Here is a 14,457-nt window from a genome sequence, read left to right as displayed (position 1 = left end):
AAAGTTGCTAGTTTTAATATATTATCATACTTCAACTATTTTATTCTAATAGGCAAGGTCTTAGACCTATTCCTGAAGCAGAAATTGGATTGGCGGTGATTTTCATGACTACAAAGAATTACTGTGATCCTCGGGGCCATCCCAGTACAGGTAATTAAAGCATGATTTTATTGATTCGTTAACAACTTTATTATGTAAATTGATAAGCTAAATATACATTGCTTATATACTTGCTAGGGGTGAGCATATTCACCATATTTTAAAATTCATCCATTTATACTTTCATTTATTCATTCTGTAAATATTTCTGGCTACCAAGTAGCAGACACTGTTATGAAGTGGTAAATAAAGTAAGATCCTTATTATTGTAAACTTTATGTTCTGAAGATCAGGATTTAGTAAACAAGCAAACAAACATACGTAATAAGTTCAGATCGAGCCAAATATAAAGACAGGTAAAACAAGGTGAGGTATGTAACAGTGATGGTAGTAGGCTGTTTTAGATAGGTATTCAAGGAAAATCTCAAGTGGTGACAATTGAGCCGTGTGTCCTGAATGATGAGAAAAGGCAGCTTTGTGAGGATCTGGGTGGTGGATAATTCCAGATAGAAGGAACAGATCACTCTTAGGTTTGGGTGGAGAATTCTAAGGGTCAGCAGTGTAAGAGGAGATACGAGTAGAATGCTGTTGTAGAAATCTAGATGTGAAAGAGCCTGGTGCCTTGGACCAGCATGATAGTAGTAGAGATGCAGAAAAATGAACAGGTTCAGGATATATTTTAGAACTAGACCTGGTGGGACTTTCCTGTGGAGGAGTTAGAAACGACTCCTAGTTTCCCGGCATAAGTAACTGGGTGGATGGTGGTGCCATTTACTGAGATGAAGAATGTGCATTATAATAATCTCAGTGTTAATCACAAAAGTCAATGTATTCAGAGACAGTCACTATTTCCTCTTTATTATTTAAAACACATTTCCATAGTTTAAAAAAAAATTTAATAAGCTGTTGTAAAAATGGTTTCTTTATTTTCTTCTTGCTTTTTTACCTTGGAGATTTTTAAATTTATTCTCTCTACTAACTTTTCAAATTTGCCTAACTCTCAGAGCATCCATTCTGTATTCCTATATATATTTATTTGCTTCCTGGATTTGTTCCGTAGTTATTTCATCAGCAGCTATTGAACTTGGGCAAAAAGAGACAAGTTAGAGAACAGCACCACTGCATTGCACACTCTGGGGAGCATCATTCACTGTAGTCCATTGAATGGCCACTATGGAGTCAGTCAGTGTATCTCCTCGTGCTCTGCAACCTTGGTTTAAACAAGTAAGGAATGTGCTAAGCTAAATTTTGGAAGGAGTTAGCCATTAGGCCTAATGACCAGGAAGCTATTAGATATGTAGATCATTAGTAACCATGATTAGTAATAATACTGCTGCCTCTGGAGTGTGCAGAGACTAGAGTAAGCACTTTACGTACATCATCAAACTTTAATCTGCAAAACAATCCTTATAAGATAGAGGGAAGGGCATCATCTACTTTTCGTAGATGAGGGAACTGATGGACAGAGAGGTTAGGAAATTAGCTGGAGGTCACATAGCAAGTAATTGGTTCAAACTGAGTCTTAAAGCTGTTGCAACATTATTACATTGCAGTGCAAATGGCTTATATTTTAATGTGTGACGTTTTGAGAAATGGTAGTGTAGGGATGATTGGGAGCTGGTGCAAAAGGATAGACATCTAATAAAATTTGACAGGCTGTTTTTTTATTATTTGGATAAGAATGTTTATTCAACTGATATCTCTACCCTATCCCATTGAGTATACTAGATATGTTTGTGTCTGCACGTAGGTAACCTTCAAATACACACAGTCCTAAGTGCTTGTGAAGTTTTAAATATATCCAAATAACTTATTTTGGTGGAATTGTGATATGATTAATATTTTCACCAAATTTCTAGAATTCATCCATAAAGTGAAAAGCTAAAGACCAACTCTTCAGATTCCTGGCAAGGGAACTTTTTAAATGTGGACGCCAAAGAGAGCCATATTCTTGGAGGAACTACTCCTTCCTTGTCTACTAGAAATATGCCCAACTTCCTAGCAGGTGCTATACATATTATTTTGTTGATAGATTTCTGTTCTGTTACAGAAAAAAGACCAGTATCAGTAATTTTAGGTTTTAACTACAACAAACATATAAAAATGGTGATTAGGTCTAAGTTAGTAGCTCCCCTTGTCTCAGCACCCATTTGGGGTCACTGTCCTGTGTTTCTCTGTTTAGAAAATCAATTCTCAACTAGATATTATGCTTCAGAAGCAATCTTTAATTCAAATGTACATTCTCCATGATTCAGAACATTCTGAAATGCATCCTAGACATCTGAGTTTTTTGGTTTGTTTTGATTTTTAAGCTCCTGTTTCCTATACAAACTCCAGAAACCACTAAATTAGAATAATCTTGGGAAGAAATGAACTAGAGAGGAGTTGTCTTTTATATAAAAAGAAGAAACTCTCAGACTGGAAACTTTCATCATTTTTTATTCTTCCTTTTCCGTTTTATCACCAAGACCTGAAATTCTCACTCTACAGCTTCTGCTCAAGAGGTCTGTGACTGTCCCCTTCTCACAGCCAGTGCCCTATTTGAACCCTCTACATCCTTCTCTCTGGAGAGCTGATTGTATTAATAATTGCCCTAGTAATGGTGCTTACTCCAAACTCATCTCTACAGTTAATATTTCACTATACCACTATTAAATTACCTTCTCTTTTCTGAAAAACTTTAGCTCTTATTATCCACAGAATAAATCTCCAAGACCCTTTGTCTAGACTTCTGAGTCCCCAGTAGTTTAGCTGCAGCCTTCCTCCTCCCATCCTCACCTTTTTTACATAGCCTCTCTACAGAATACATGTGCCATATTTTTATAGTTCCCACACTTCCTCACCTTGATCATAACGTTCCATTCCTAGAATGCTCAGTACTGCTCGTCAAAATCTGACTCATTCTACAAATGATTACCTCCTTCGTGAGGCTCTTCTAAATTGTTTTCCCTCTCAACTCCTCCAAGTCAGATTTAACTATTCTGTTTCTATGCTCAGTAGCTCTTTTGCATTCCAGCCGGAGTTTCTTCCTACTTTGGATATAACCAGTTGTTTGCACGCCTCTTTCAGCCACTAGATATATTGTAGGCTCTTACTAATTTGGAATCCCCTAACAGCAGCAAGCATGGTACTTGTTTGTAGTAGGTATAAATATTTTGCATAATTGTACTAAGCTATTGGTACACAAGATTATGTTTTCCAGTGTGGAACAACAAAATTTTGTCACCCACTGTCGAAATTGTGTTTATAGATGAAAGGGCCTTAGAGATCATCTAATCATTCTATTAAAAGATAAGGTATATCAAGGCTGAGAAAAGTTAAGGTCTATAACTACTTCATGGCCAAGCCAGTTCTAAAATTTGGTTTTCTGACTATGAGACTGGTACTTTTTTCTAATGTATTGTTTCATATAGAAACAGAGTCATGAAAGTGAATTTAAAAGTACACGGTAAGTAGTATTACTTCTTGCACATTTTCGTAGGTAGGTTTATGTGGGTTCCAAGTCATAGTCCTCTGATATTAAAATAATTTTATAGCACAACCATCTTTGGGGGAACAGAGTGAATGCATCTCCCTTCTCTCTCCTCCTTCCTTTGTTTTTATATTCACTCTTTTGTTATTCAACAAATATTTATTGAACATTTGTTACATACCTGTGTTATGGCAAACATTTGAAATAAAGAGGTGAATAGATGGGACCAAGTTCCTGCCCTTATGGTATTTTTAACAAGGAGAAAATTGTAAGTAATCTGTCAACAATCACCCGTTATTTTTGGGTCATTAGCTTATTATTATTTCATAAAGTCTCGCTCTGTCACCCAGGCTGGAGTACAGTGGCATGATCATAACTCACTGCAGCCTTGAATTCCTGGGCACAAGCAATCCTCCTGCCTCAGCCTCCTGAGTAGCTGGGACTATAGGTGTGCACCACCATGCCCAGCTAATTTTTAAATTTTTTTTGTTGTAATGAAGTCTCACAATGTTGACCAGGCTGGTCTCTTTAACTCCTGGCCTCAAGCAGTCCTCCTGCCTCATCCTCCCAAAGTGCTGAGCAGCAGCGAGCCACTTTGCCAAGCCTATATTAAATTACTCAGTGATTATATAAACATTTATAATTGTTACTCTTTCCAAACTTATGTGCAAGTGAAAATGAATACTAGAGATATGTGTCTTAAAGGAAATGCCAGTGAGCTTCTAGAGGTCATGTCGGGAAAGTGGCAGAAGTCATATAAGTATCTGAATTTAGAATTAGTAATAAATATTTATTAAGCACATCCTATGTTGCAAGGACCTAACAGAATAATTTAGCTTAGGTATTTAGTAAACATCAACTTAAAAATTTGTTCAGTTAACAGTTTAATCTGTAAACTTTTTTACATCTACTCTATACCAATTATCGCTTTAGGTACTGGTGATATAGACATATGCAAGACTTAGTCCTTATTCTCAAGGATACACCAGTCTAACAAGGGAAAGTAGCAAGTAAACAAGTAAAGTGATGATAATGATAACAGCTAATGCTGACACAGTGCTTACTATGTTCCAAGCATTTTTCCAGGGGCTATTTAACCCTGCAAACAACTTTGTGAGGTGCGTGTTATAATTATTCTTGTTTTATAGATGAAGAAATGGAAGCATAAAGAAGTTAAGTGACTTGACACAGGTCACCCAGCTGGTCATAAGTGAATTTTGTTTATTGTTTTTTTGTTTTTTGAGATAGGGTCTTAGGCTGGAGTGCCATGGCACAATCATGGCTCACTGCAGCCTTGACCTCCTGGGCTCAAGTGATCCTCCCACTTTAGCCTCCCAATTAGTTTGGACCGCAGGTGTGTGCCACCAAGCCTGGCGAGTTTGTTTATTTTTTGTAGAGATGAGGTCTCTCGGTGTTGCCCAGGCTGGGCTCACACTCCTGGGCTCAAGTGATCCTCTTGCCTCAGCCTCCCAAAGTGCTGGGATTACAGGCGTGAAGCACCGCACCTGGCTTGAATTGTTAATAGAATGATGTGCATGGTGGTATGGAAGCAGAATTGGAGAGCTCTTAATTCAGTGCGGGAGATTCAAAAAAAGTATTCCAGGCCGGGCGCGGTGGCTCTTGCCTGTAATCCCAGCACTTTGGGAGGCCGAGGCAGGCGGATCATGAGATCAAGAGATCGAGACCACCCTGGCCAGCGTGGTGACACTAAAAATACAAAATACAAAAACAGCTGGGCGGGGTGGTGCACACCTGTAGTCCCAGCTACTCGGGAGGATGAGGCAGGAAAATCACTTGAACCTGGGAGGTAGAGGTTGCAGTGAGCGCCAAGATCGCACCACTGCACTCCAGGCTGGTGACAGAGTGAGACTCCGTCTAAATAATAATAATAATCATCATAATGATAATGAACATTTAAAAAGTGTTAAGAAAAAAAAAAGTATTCCAGAAGGGTGGCACTTGAACTGGTAAATAAAAAGATGAGGTAATCATTATGGTTTTCTGGAGTAGCCAAAGGTTATGTCTAAGATGGTTTTACATGGTTTGTTTCAAATAATGTATTCCTTATGAAAATAAAACTCATTGATTCTGATTTATATAGATGGTAGGGTGTGTATACTTTCTGTGGGGGAACAAATGTAATTTTTTGGCCCACTGACTTAAAAGATAATTTGAATTAGAATTTGCTTATTTTATTTTTCTTTCAGTTGATAATACTGTAGCACAAAGGGTCTGATGTAGCTTTAAAATGATTTGGTTTAGATAAGCCCGTCATAGATGCCAGCAGGCTGCTTATAGACTGTTTGTGTTGTGTTTGTTGGTGCCACTCATTGGAGAAAACCATGTGCGGTATTCCCTAGTTAATCCCCTCAGCATAGCATAGTCTAACAGTTTTAAGTGACCAGATGTTCATCTTGTATCTCGCAGTTGTGATTATTTCTTCCTATTTGTGTGATTTACAGGATTAAAGACAACAACTCCAGGACCAAGCCTTTCACAAGGCTTGTCAGTTGATGAAAAACTAATGCCAAGTGCCCCAGTGAACGCTACAACATGCGTAGCTGACACAGAATCAGAGCAAGCAGATACATGGTAAAGCTTCTTTGTCACCAAACTATTGTTATTATTCTATCAATAAATAGTGTATTCAGGAAGTAATACCTTTATCAGGTTGTCTCTTGAGAGAGAAAGCATGGGAGAGTGGGATCCCTGGGAAAATGATATCTTAGGACAAGGGTCAGCAGGTTTTCTGTAAAGGAGCAACGAGTAGTTATTTTCGGTTTTGGGGACTGTTGATCTCTATCCCAGCTCCTCAACTCTGCCATTGTAGGATGAAAGTGGCCATAGATGATATATGGTCTTTGTCAAGAGACAATACGTAGTCTCTTAAAGACAAGGATACTTTCCAAGAAATGCTTCCTTACACAATTTCGGCATTGTGTGAACATTGAACAGTGTGTTGACATAAACCTATGTTTATGTGTATAGAGTACTATATGCCAGGCTATATAGTATAGATAGCCCAGGGGTTCCTAATCTCTCAGCCACAGTATCAGTCCATCACCTATTAAGAACCAGGCCACACAGCAGTAGGTGATCAGCGGGCAAGCTAGCAAAACTTCATCTTTATTTACAGCTGCTCGCCATTGCTCGCATTACTGCCTGAGCTCTACCTCCTGTCAGATCAGCGGCAGCATTAGATTCTCATCGGAGCGCAAACCCTATTGTGAGCTGTGCACATGAGGGATCTAGGTTCTTATGATAATCTAATGGCTGATGATCTGTCACTGTCTCCCATCACCCTCAGATGGGACTGTCTAGTTGCAGGGAAACGAGCTTAAGGCTCTCACTGATTCTACATTATGGTGAGTGGTATAATTATTTCATTATATATTACAACATCATAAAAATAGAAATAAAGTGCACAATAAATATGCTTGAATTATCCCAAAACTGTTTCCCCCCCTGTCCCCACACCGGTAAACCCAGAACCTCACCAGGAAGCTGGTCCTGTTGCCAAAAAGGATGGGAACTGCTGGTATAGCCTATTTCTCCTAGGCTACACATGTATATGGCATGTTACTGTATTGATACTGTAGGCAATTGTAACACAATGGGAAGTATTTGTGTATTTAAACATAGAAAAGGTACAGAAAAAATATTGTATAAAAGATAAAAAATGATATACCTGTGTAAGAAGACACCATGAATGGAGCTTGTGGGACTGGAAGCTGTTCTGGGTAAGTCAGTGAGTGAGTGGTAAGTGAATGTGAAGGCCTAGGACATTACTATACATGATCGTTGCCTTATTAGCACTACATTTAGACTACATTAAATTTATATACAAAAAACCTTTCTTCAATAATTAATTAACCTTAGCTTACTGTAACTTGTACTCTGTAAACTTTAATAATACTTAGCTTAAAACACTTAAAATATTGTATAGCTGTGCAAAAATATTTCTTCATATTATTCATTAAGCTTTTCTGTTTTCAAATTTTTATATTTTGTTTTACTTTTTAAACTTTTTTGTTAAAAACAAAGACATAAACATACATGTTAGCTTAGGCCTGCATAGGGTTAGGATCATTGCAATCACTGTCTTCCACCCCCACATCCTGTCCCACTGGAAGGTCTTCAGGGACACTAACATACATGGAGCCATCATTTCCTATGATAACAATGTCTTCTGGAATCCCTCCTGAAGGGACTGCCTGAGACTGTTTTAAAGTTTTATATATATATATATAAAAGAAGGAGTGCATTCTAACGATAAAAAGTATAATATAGTGAATACATTAACCAGTAACATAGTCATTTGTTATCATTATCAAGTATTATGTATTGTACCTAATTGTATGTGCTACTGTGCTATGCTTTTATATGATTGGCAACATAGGTTTGTTTACACCAACATCACCATAGACACTTAATGGGTCGCACTGTGCTGTCAGTAGGTGGTAAGAATTTTTTAGCTTCTTTATAATCTTATGGGACCAGCATCATATGTTGCAGTCCATTGTTGACAGAAATATCATTATATGGTGTCAGTGACTGTAATTGAAAGTTTTGTGTTCTAATAACTGTGTTTATAAAAATAAGTGGCAGACCAGATTTGGCCTACAGGCTGTAGCTTGGCAACTCCTGTCTTAGGATAGTTTTTTTATTCCTTGCAAATGTACATGGATGACTGGGAAGAGTTGTTCAACTTATTTGTAACTGGTGAGATAAGTTTGAAATACATGTATTTGTATTGTATGATGTTGCCTATATTTGAATATCACTTGTAATTTTGAAGATACTTTGTATGTGTCTATCTAGCTATTTAAATAGTTAATAGTTGTCCATAAAGATAGTTTTTCTGTGGTTCTTTATCTGAAGAGGGGTTTTATTTTGTTTGTTTGAATGGAAGGGGTTAGTGCTTTTATATTATTTGTTATTTTCTATTTATAACAGTATGTTTTTTTATTTTAAATATTACATAATGAAGTGTTCATATTAAGATACTTAAGATACCACTATATTAAACCATATTTATTTTAATTTTTGCTACACTCATATTGAGGCCAGATTTAACTTTTTCAAGAGAAATTGTTAAGGTTTTGGAAGTTGCTTGAATGACAGCCTGACCTTTTTTTTTTTTTTCCTGTAAAATAAGAATAGCAATGGCAGTGTCTAATTTAACCATACTTTGTAAAAGTAAAAAGTATGTAAAAGTATACTCTGTGGATGTGTGTTTAAAATATTTTTCTGGTAATCTAGAGTTATGTTCTATCCTAGAGCCTGCCCTCTGACTGAAATATAATAATATCAGTTCATTTACAGTGACCTGAATATCTTGTATGTGATTTTATTCTGATTTTATCATTTTTAATAAAAAAGTACTATAATATAATAGTAAATAATAATGAAAGTACCATAATAATAGTGATTTTATGTGGGAATAATTAAAAATTTTTAAACAAAATGGAAATTGCCTAGGATTATTACCTAGTTTAACTTATAATAGGCTATCCTCAGTTGGTATTCTTTGTGTGTTTGTCAGTCGTCTATAGTAGAGCACCAATATGTGCTCTAGGGGGTGAAGAAGAGTAAGGTATCATCCTTTGCTTAGGTAATAAAGGAATTGCTTTCTTGGGATGGTAAAATATATTCAGTGTATTTTTGTCTAAAAATTATCTTTTAAAATTATATTACATTAGAACTATTTAACGATCTTGGTTTCTATATTAAAGTTGCTGTAAACTAGATTGTTTACCTTGCATTCATTTCTTTTTCTACAGGGATTTGAGTGAAAGGCCGAAAGAAATGAAAGTCTCCAAAATGGAACAAAAAATCAGAATGCTTTCACAAGACACACCCACTATAAAGGAGTCCTGCAAAACAAGCTCCAATAATAATAGTATGGTATCAAATACTTTAGCTAAGATGAGAATCCCAAACTATCAGCTTTCACCAACTAAATTGCCAAGTATAAATAAAAGTAAAGATAGGGCTTCTCAGCAGCAGCAGACCAACTCCATCAGAAACTACTTTCAGCCGTCTACCAAAAAAAGGTCTGTGTTTGATAACTTCTCTCATGTCTCTGGAAAAAAAATATGAAAGTTTTTTTATCCTGTTGTAGAATGGTATTGTCTTTAGTCTGTTCTCATTAAGTATACTTCTGCTGCGGCTTTTTGACCCCTTTCCCTCTCAGAAATGTCCCTGATCTCTTTCACTAGAGCCACTAGACAGATTCTCCTTTATCTCCTTCTATGCATGTACTTAACATGTTGTTTTCCTTGCCGCAATTCTCTTCAATAAGAACTAAGCTCCCATCTCAGTTCTAAAATCACATTTCTGCTGGTTTTCCTTGAGAACCACTCTCACTCCCTCTAATACCATATTCCATCAATTATTTTCTCAATTTCCATATTTTGAATATATTGATCATCCTAGATTTTTTTCTTCTGTTTTCAAAAGTTCAATCTCACCTTTATTTTTGAAAACCTCCTCTTGAGCTGGTTTCTTCCTCTAGCTACTACTGCCTTTTGTCTTGTACCGTCTCTGTTAAGCTTCTCAGAAAAGATGATGTTATTTCTCCCATTTCTGTATGAACTTTGGAAGACTTCTTTTCTTCCCCCTACTGCTCTTTATACTCTACCTTCAGGTTTTGAGACTTTATTACTGACAATCAACATATTTGGCCCTAACTTTTCCTTTAAGCTTTACTTCTTTTCCACAGGGGTTTCATGCTGTTTCCCCAGTAATAGACCTAAAACCTTTTTCTGTCCTCTCACCCAATGTGATTTCTTTTTTTTTAGTAAAATAGCTTACATTGTTACAATTTTTGACTCTTTGTCCTCTGGCTCCTGAAATCAGTGTTTTTGATTGTTATTTTCAGTGTCTGTCAATCCCTCCATTTCCATCTATTGCCAGGTTCAAATTCTGACCACCTAAATTATTACAAAAACCTCTTGATTGGTTGGTTTGTCCAGTACCTTGGCATTAAATTAGTATTAATAGAACATTGGGTTGACTATTCTAGTTCAACATGAATCCAATAAACTCCTGGAGAACAGAGTCCCAGGTCTTTGTGTCCTCTATGGGCTTAGTGCAGTTTGCATAAAGTGTTTGGTATTTATTGAATGAATGATACAGTATTGTATAGGAAACTTTTAGTGATATATTCACATAGCATTTGCAGTATATAGTCAGTACCCTATTGTAGATTTAGTCACTCTGACTTACTATCTTAAATCCATCTCTCATTAACCCATCAGGTTATATTCCCAGAGTAATTTTCCCTGCCCACAACCTTACTACATTGTAAAGTAAGCTGCTGTTTCCTGGCAACATGTTCTTTGTGTTTTTATATTTTTCTACCTTTTCCTGTAATTATCAACTAATGCAACTTAAGCAGAGAAGATAGCCATCACTATACTGCTTTAGCCACAGGGTCCATCAGTTCTATCAAAACAGCAGAAATGTGAGTTCTGCACTGTTTTCAAAGGTCTATTTGTTGATTTCCAGTAATAGTGTTAATTAATAAAATCAAGAGTACATTGTGAACTAAATGGAGGGAGTGATGAATTTTGCCAAACTAAAAGATTACTTAGCTGTGTTCATTTTCTTGTTTTGTTTTGTTTTTTTTTTAAATCTAAGGGAAAGGGATGAAGAAAATCAAGAAATGTCTTCATGCAAATCAGCAAGAATAGAAATGTCTTGTTCTGTTTTAGAACAAACACAACCTGTTACACCCTCATTATGGAAAAATAAGGAGCAGCATTTATCTCAGAATGAGCCTGTGGACACAAACTCAGATGATAACTTATTTACAGATACAGATTTAAAATCCAGTGTGAAAAATTCTGCCAGTAAATCTCATGCTTCAGAAAAGCTAAGATCAAATAAAAAAAGAGAAATGGATGATGTGGCCATAGAAGATGAAGTATTGGAACAGTTATTCAAGGACACAAAACCAGAATTAGAAACTGTTGTGAAAGTTCAAAAACAAGAGGAAGATGTCAATATTAGAAAAAGGCCAAGGATGGATATAGAAACAAATGATGCTTTCAGTGATGAAGCAGTACCAGAAAGTAGCAAAGTATCTGTAAGTAACATTTTAAATGAGAGGTATAGTACATAGAAGCTTAGAATGTTAACAGGTACTTTCGATTTTGTATTGACAGTATGAGCATCCATTAGTGTTTTTAACACTCAGTACTATAGGAATTTGTAGGTTGATAAAGTGAATGGTAAATGTTAAAAGTACAGTGATTCTTCAGTAGTGTAAAATAAATGACCACAAATTAAACTTTCATATAAGATTGTTTTAATAGATTTCCAAATTAGGCTATACTATTATAAAAGACATTTGACTGGGATGATAAGTGTAGGAGATGGTTCAGTATAAGAAACAGGCACAGAAAGATGAAGTTAGTAAAACTAAGTATCTACTCAATAAATTTTTAGGATATAACATCACTAGGAATTTGCATTTTCATTTAGGTTTTTTAATGTCCTTGTCTGTTTTCATGAATGTTGATAATTTGTCTTACCTATTTTGATCTATGAAAACACCTCAGATTATTTTCTTTTTTATATACATCAGTAAGTTGATCTGGCTATAGATTTGGTAGCTCTTTAGATGAGAGCACAGACCTGATGAAGTAAAACTTTAATATTCTGATCTCCAACATGGTTTCATTAGCTCCACTCATTCATGGCTGTGGTAATCCTCTCCTATAACACCTGTACAATAAGGACAGGAATAGGCGAAAGGATAGGATTAAGTGAATGGAAGTTATAGTTTATTAGCTAAGCAGTTGAGAACCTACAGTTTATCAAGGACCTTATAAATATATAACTACTCCTCAAAAAACAGAACGTTATGTCCTATTTGGCCTGTATATTGTTATCTTCATATAGGCAAGGGTATCCCCATTATTTGTTACTTCTTCTGAGTGATCCTAAATGCCCTTCTGTGGACCAGCTGCATTGGAGTCAGCTGGTAAGCTTTTTGAAAATATAGATTCCCAGGCCAGAGCCCCAGAGATTTTCATTCAGTATATCTGATTTTCCTTCCCAGGATAAGTTCCCTCATTGTGTTAGCTAAGAATTCCTTTGATATTTTTAAAAATTATAAAATCAGTGGCTTCCATAAGATAGAATCTTTTTTCCCCTATAAAAGTAGCCTGGAAGTAGATAATCAGAGCTGCTTTCCATGGTATTAATTTACTAGGTGTCTGTCTTTCTGCTCTTTGAGAGGATACCTCCAGCCATCAAGTCTACTTTCCAGGGAGGAAGAATGTGATGATGAGGGGACAGGGTAAAGGCCTTTCCAGCTGAATTCCTGCCTGTTTTCTGAGGAGCTTTCTCAGAAACCCAACTTAATAACTTTTGTTATTGGCCAGAATTGGATATAATTTAGCCACTCTCTATCCTCAGTCTAGAAGAGTCTGGAAATGTTTTAAACTTGGCACATTGCTGTGCTTGATAAAGAGTTGTATTTAAGGAAGACAGAGAGAATGAATGTTGAATTATCGGATTCCATTTTGCAGCCAGAGTGAGAACTTCAGAGACAGAGGGTTTTTTTTTTTTATTGTGAAGGATTTAAGACTGCTTTCATTTCACAGAAGCACTAAGTGAAACAAGAGATTTATATGTTCTATAAGTCACTTCTGTATCAATTTCTACTATGGTGGAGAGCTAGGTAAATTAGTTTAATGTGACATTTGTTGAAATCCAAGACATCATTTGCTAAGTTTAATACATTTACATATGTTTGTAAAGCTATCTTTATTCTGTTGCATTATGGATTTACATTATTACTTTAGTTCCAGACTGTTTCAGAATCTGTATTCAGTTACTTAATATTACAGGTAGGTGTTCAGAAAGTTAGGCACTTTTTACATTACTTTGGCCACAGCTTTGGAAATGCATTTCCCTTGCTGTGCTCTTTTCTCCTTTGATTTTCTCTGACATGTTCTTATTTTCTTTAGTCTTCTTGTCCTAGTACATACTTTAATCTTTTTTTGTTTTTTGAGACGGGGTCTCGTTCTGTTGCCCAGACTGGAGTGCAGTGGCGTGATCTCCGCTCGCTGCAAGCTCCGCCTCCCGGGTTCATGCCATTCTCCTGTCTCAGCCTCCCTAGTAGCTGGGAGTACAGGTGCCTGCCACCACGCCCGGCTAATTTTTTGTATTTTTAGTAGAGACAGTATTTCACCGTGTTAGCCAGGATGGTCTCAATCTCCTGACCTCGTGATCCGCCCACCTTGGCCTCCCAAAGTGACTTTAATCTTTTTTTAAGTAGCTACCCCCACCCCCCTTTTTTTCCCTTAAATTCCATCCCAGATTAGTCCACTGCTAGGGTGGCCACAAATCTGTCTGGAGATAGTTGTGGTTTTAGTTTGTAACAGCTCTCTTTGGCTCATCCTGGATGACTGCTAATTAATTTTCCTGAAGACCTGTTTTCACTGCACATTCTCCCAGGGCTTATGTCACTCAGGGCACTGGGCGTTAGAGCACAGACGGGGAAAGACAAGAACTGAGCACTATACACCCTTGACATGGGAGCCATCAAACAGTCTTTCATAGACCAGAACTTTCATTTAATATGTAAGGTTTATATGAGGTATAATTGTATCAGGAAATATAATTATTTTATTTTGCCCTGTGATCCTATAGCATAATTCCACTTTTCCTTTATTTTACTGTTTCAGAATTCATGACATTCTAAATGAAAATTACAGTACAAAATATGTTGTAGTAGGCTTTTGGAGAGAGAATAGCAGTTTAATTGCAGTATCTGTAATTGAGATACAGTTGGCCGTCTGTATCCAGGGGTCCCACATCCTCTGATTTTATCAACTTGTGATTGAAAGTATTTGGGAAAGAAAATGCAT

At 36.5% G+C, this 14,457-nt stretch overlaps 1 protein-coding gene across 2 annotated transcripts in view; it reads left to right on the top strand.

Moving 5' to 3' along the window:
• The window catches only part of NBN (nibrin), a 49,946-nt gene that overhangs the window by 20,543 nt on the left and 14,946 nt on the right, over positions 1–14,457 (top strand). For both annotated transcript variants that reach the window (XM_008001043.3, XM_008001042.3), the window contains exons 8-11: positions 53–150; positions 6,034–6,163; positions 9,355–9,627; positions 11,216–11,663. In XM_008001043.3, the coding sequence (XP_007999234.3) occupies positions 53–150; positions 6,034–6,163; positions 9,355–9,627; positions 11,216–11,663 (949 nt within the window). The remainder of the gene's footprint in view (positions 1–52; positions 151–6,033; positions 6,164–9,354; positions 9,628–11,215; positions 11,664–14,457) is intronic.

This window comes from Chlorocebus sabaeus, chromosome 8, assembly GCF_047675955.1.
Source record: "Chlorocebus sabaeus isolate Y175 chromosome 8, mChlSab1.0.hap1, whole genome shotgun sequence".
Classification (NCBI taxonomy): Eukaryota; Metazoa; Chordata; class Mammalia; order Primates; family Cercopithecidae; genus Chlorocebus; species Chlorocebus sabaeus.
The sequence above is the reverse complement of the archived record's forward strand: the minus strand, read 5'-3'. Positions and strand labels throughout refer to the sequence as shown.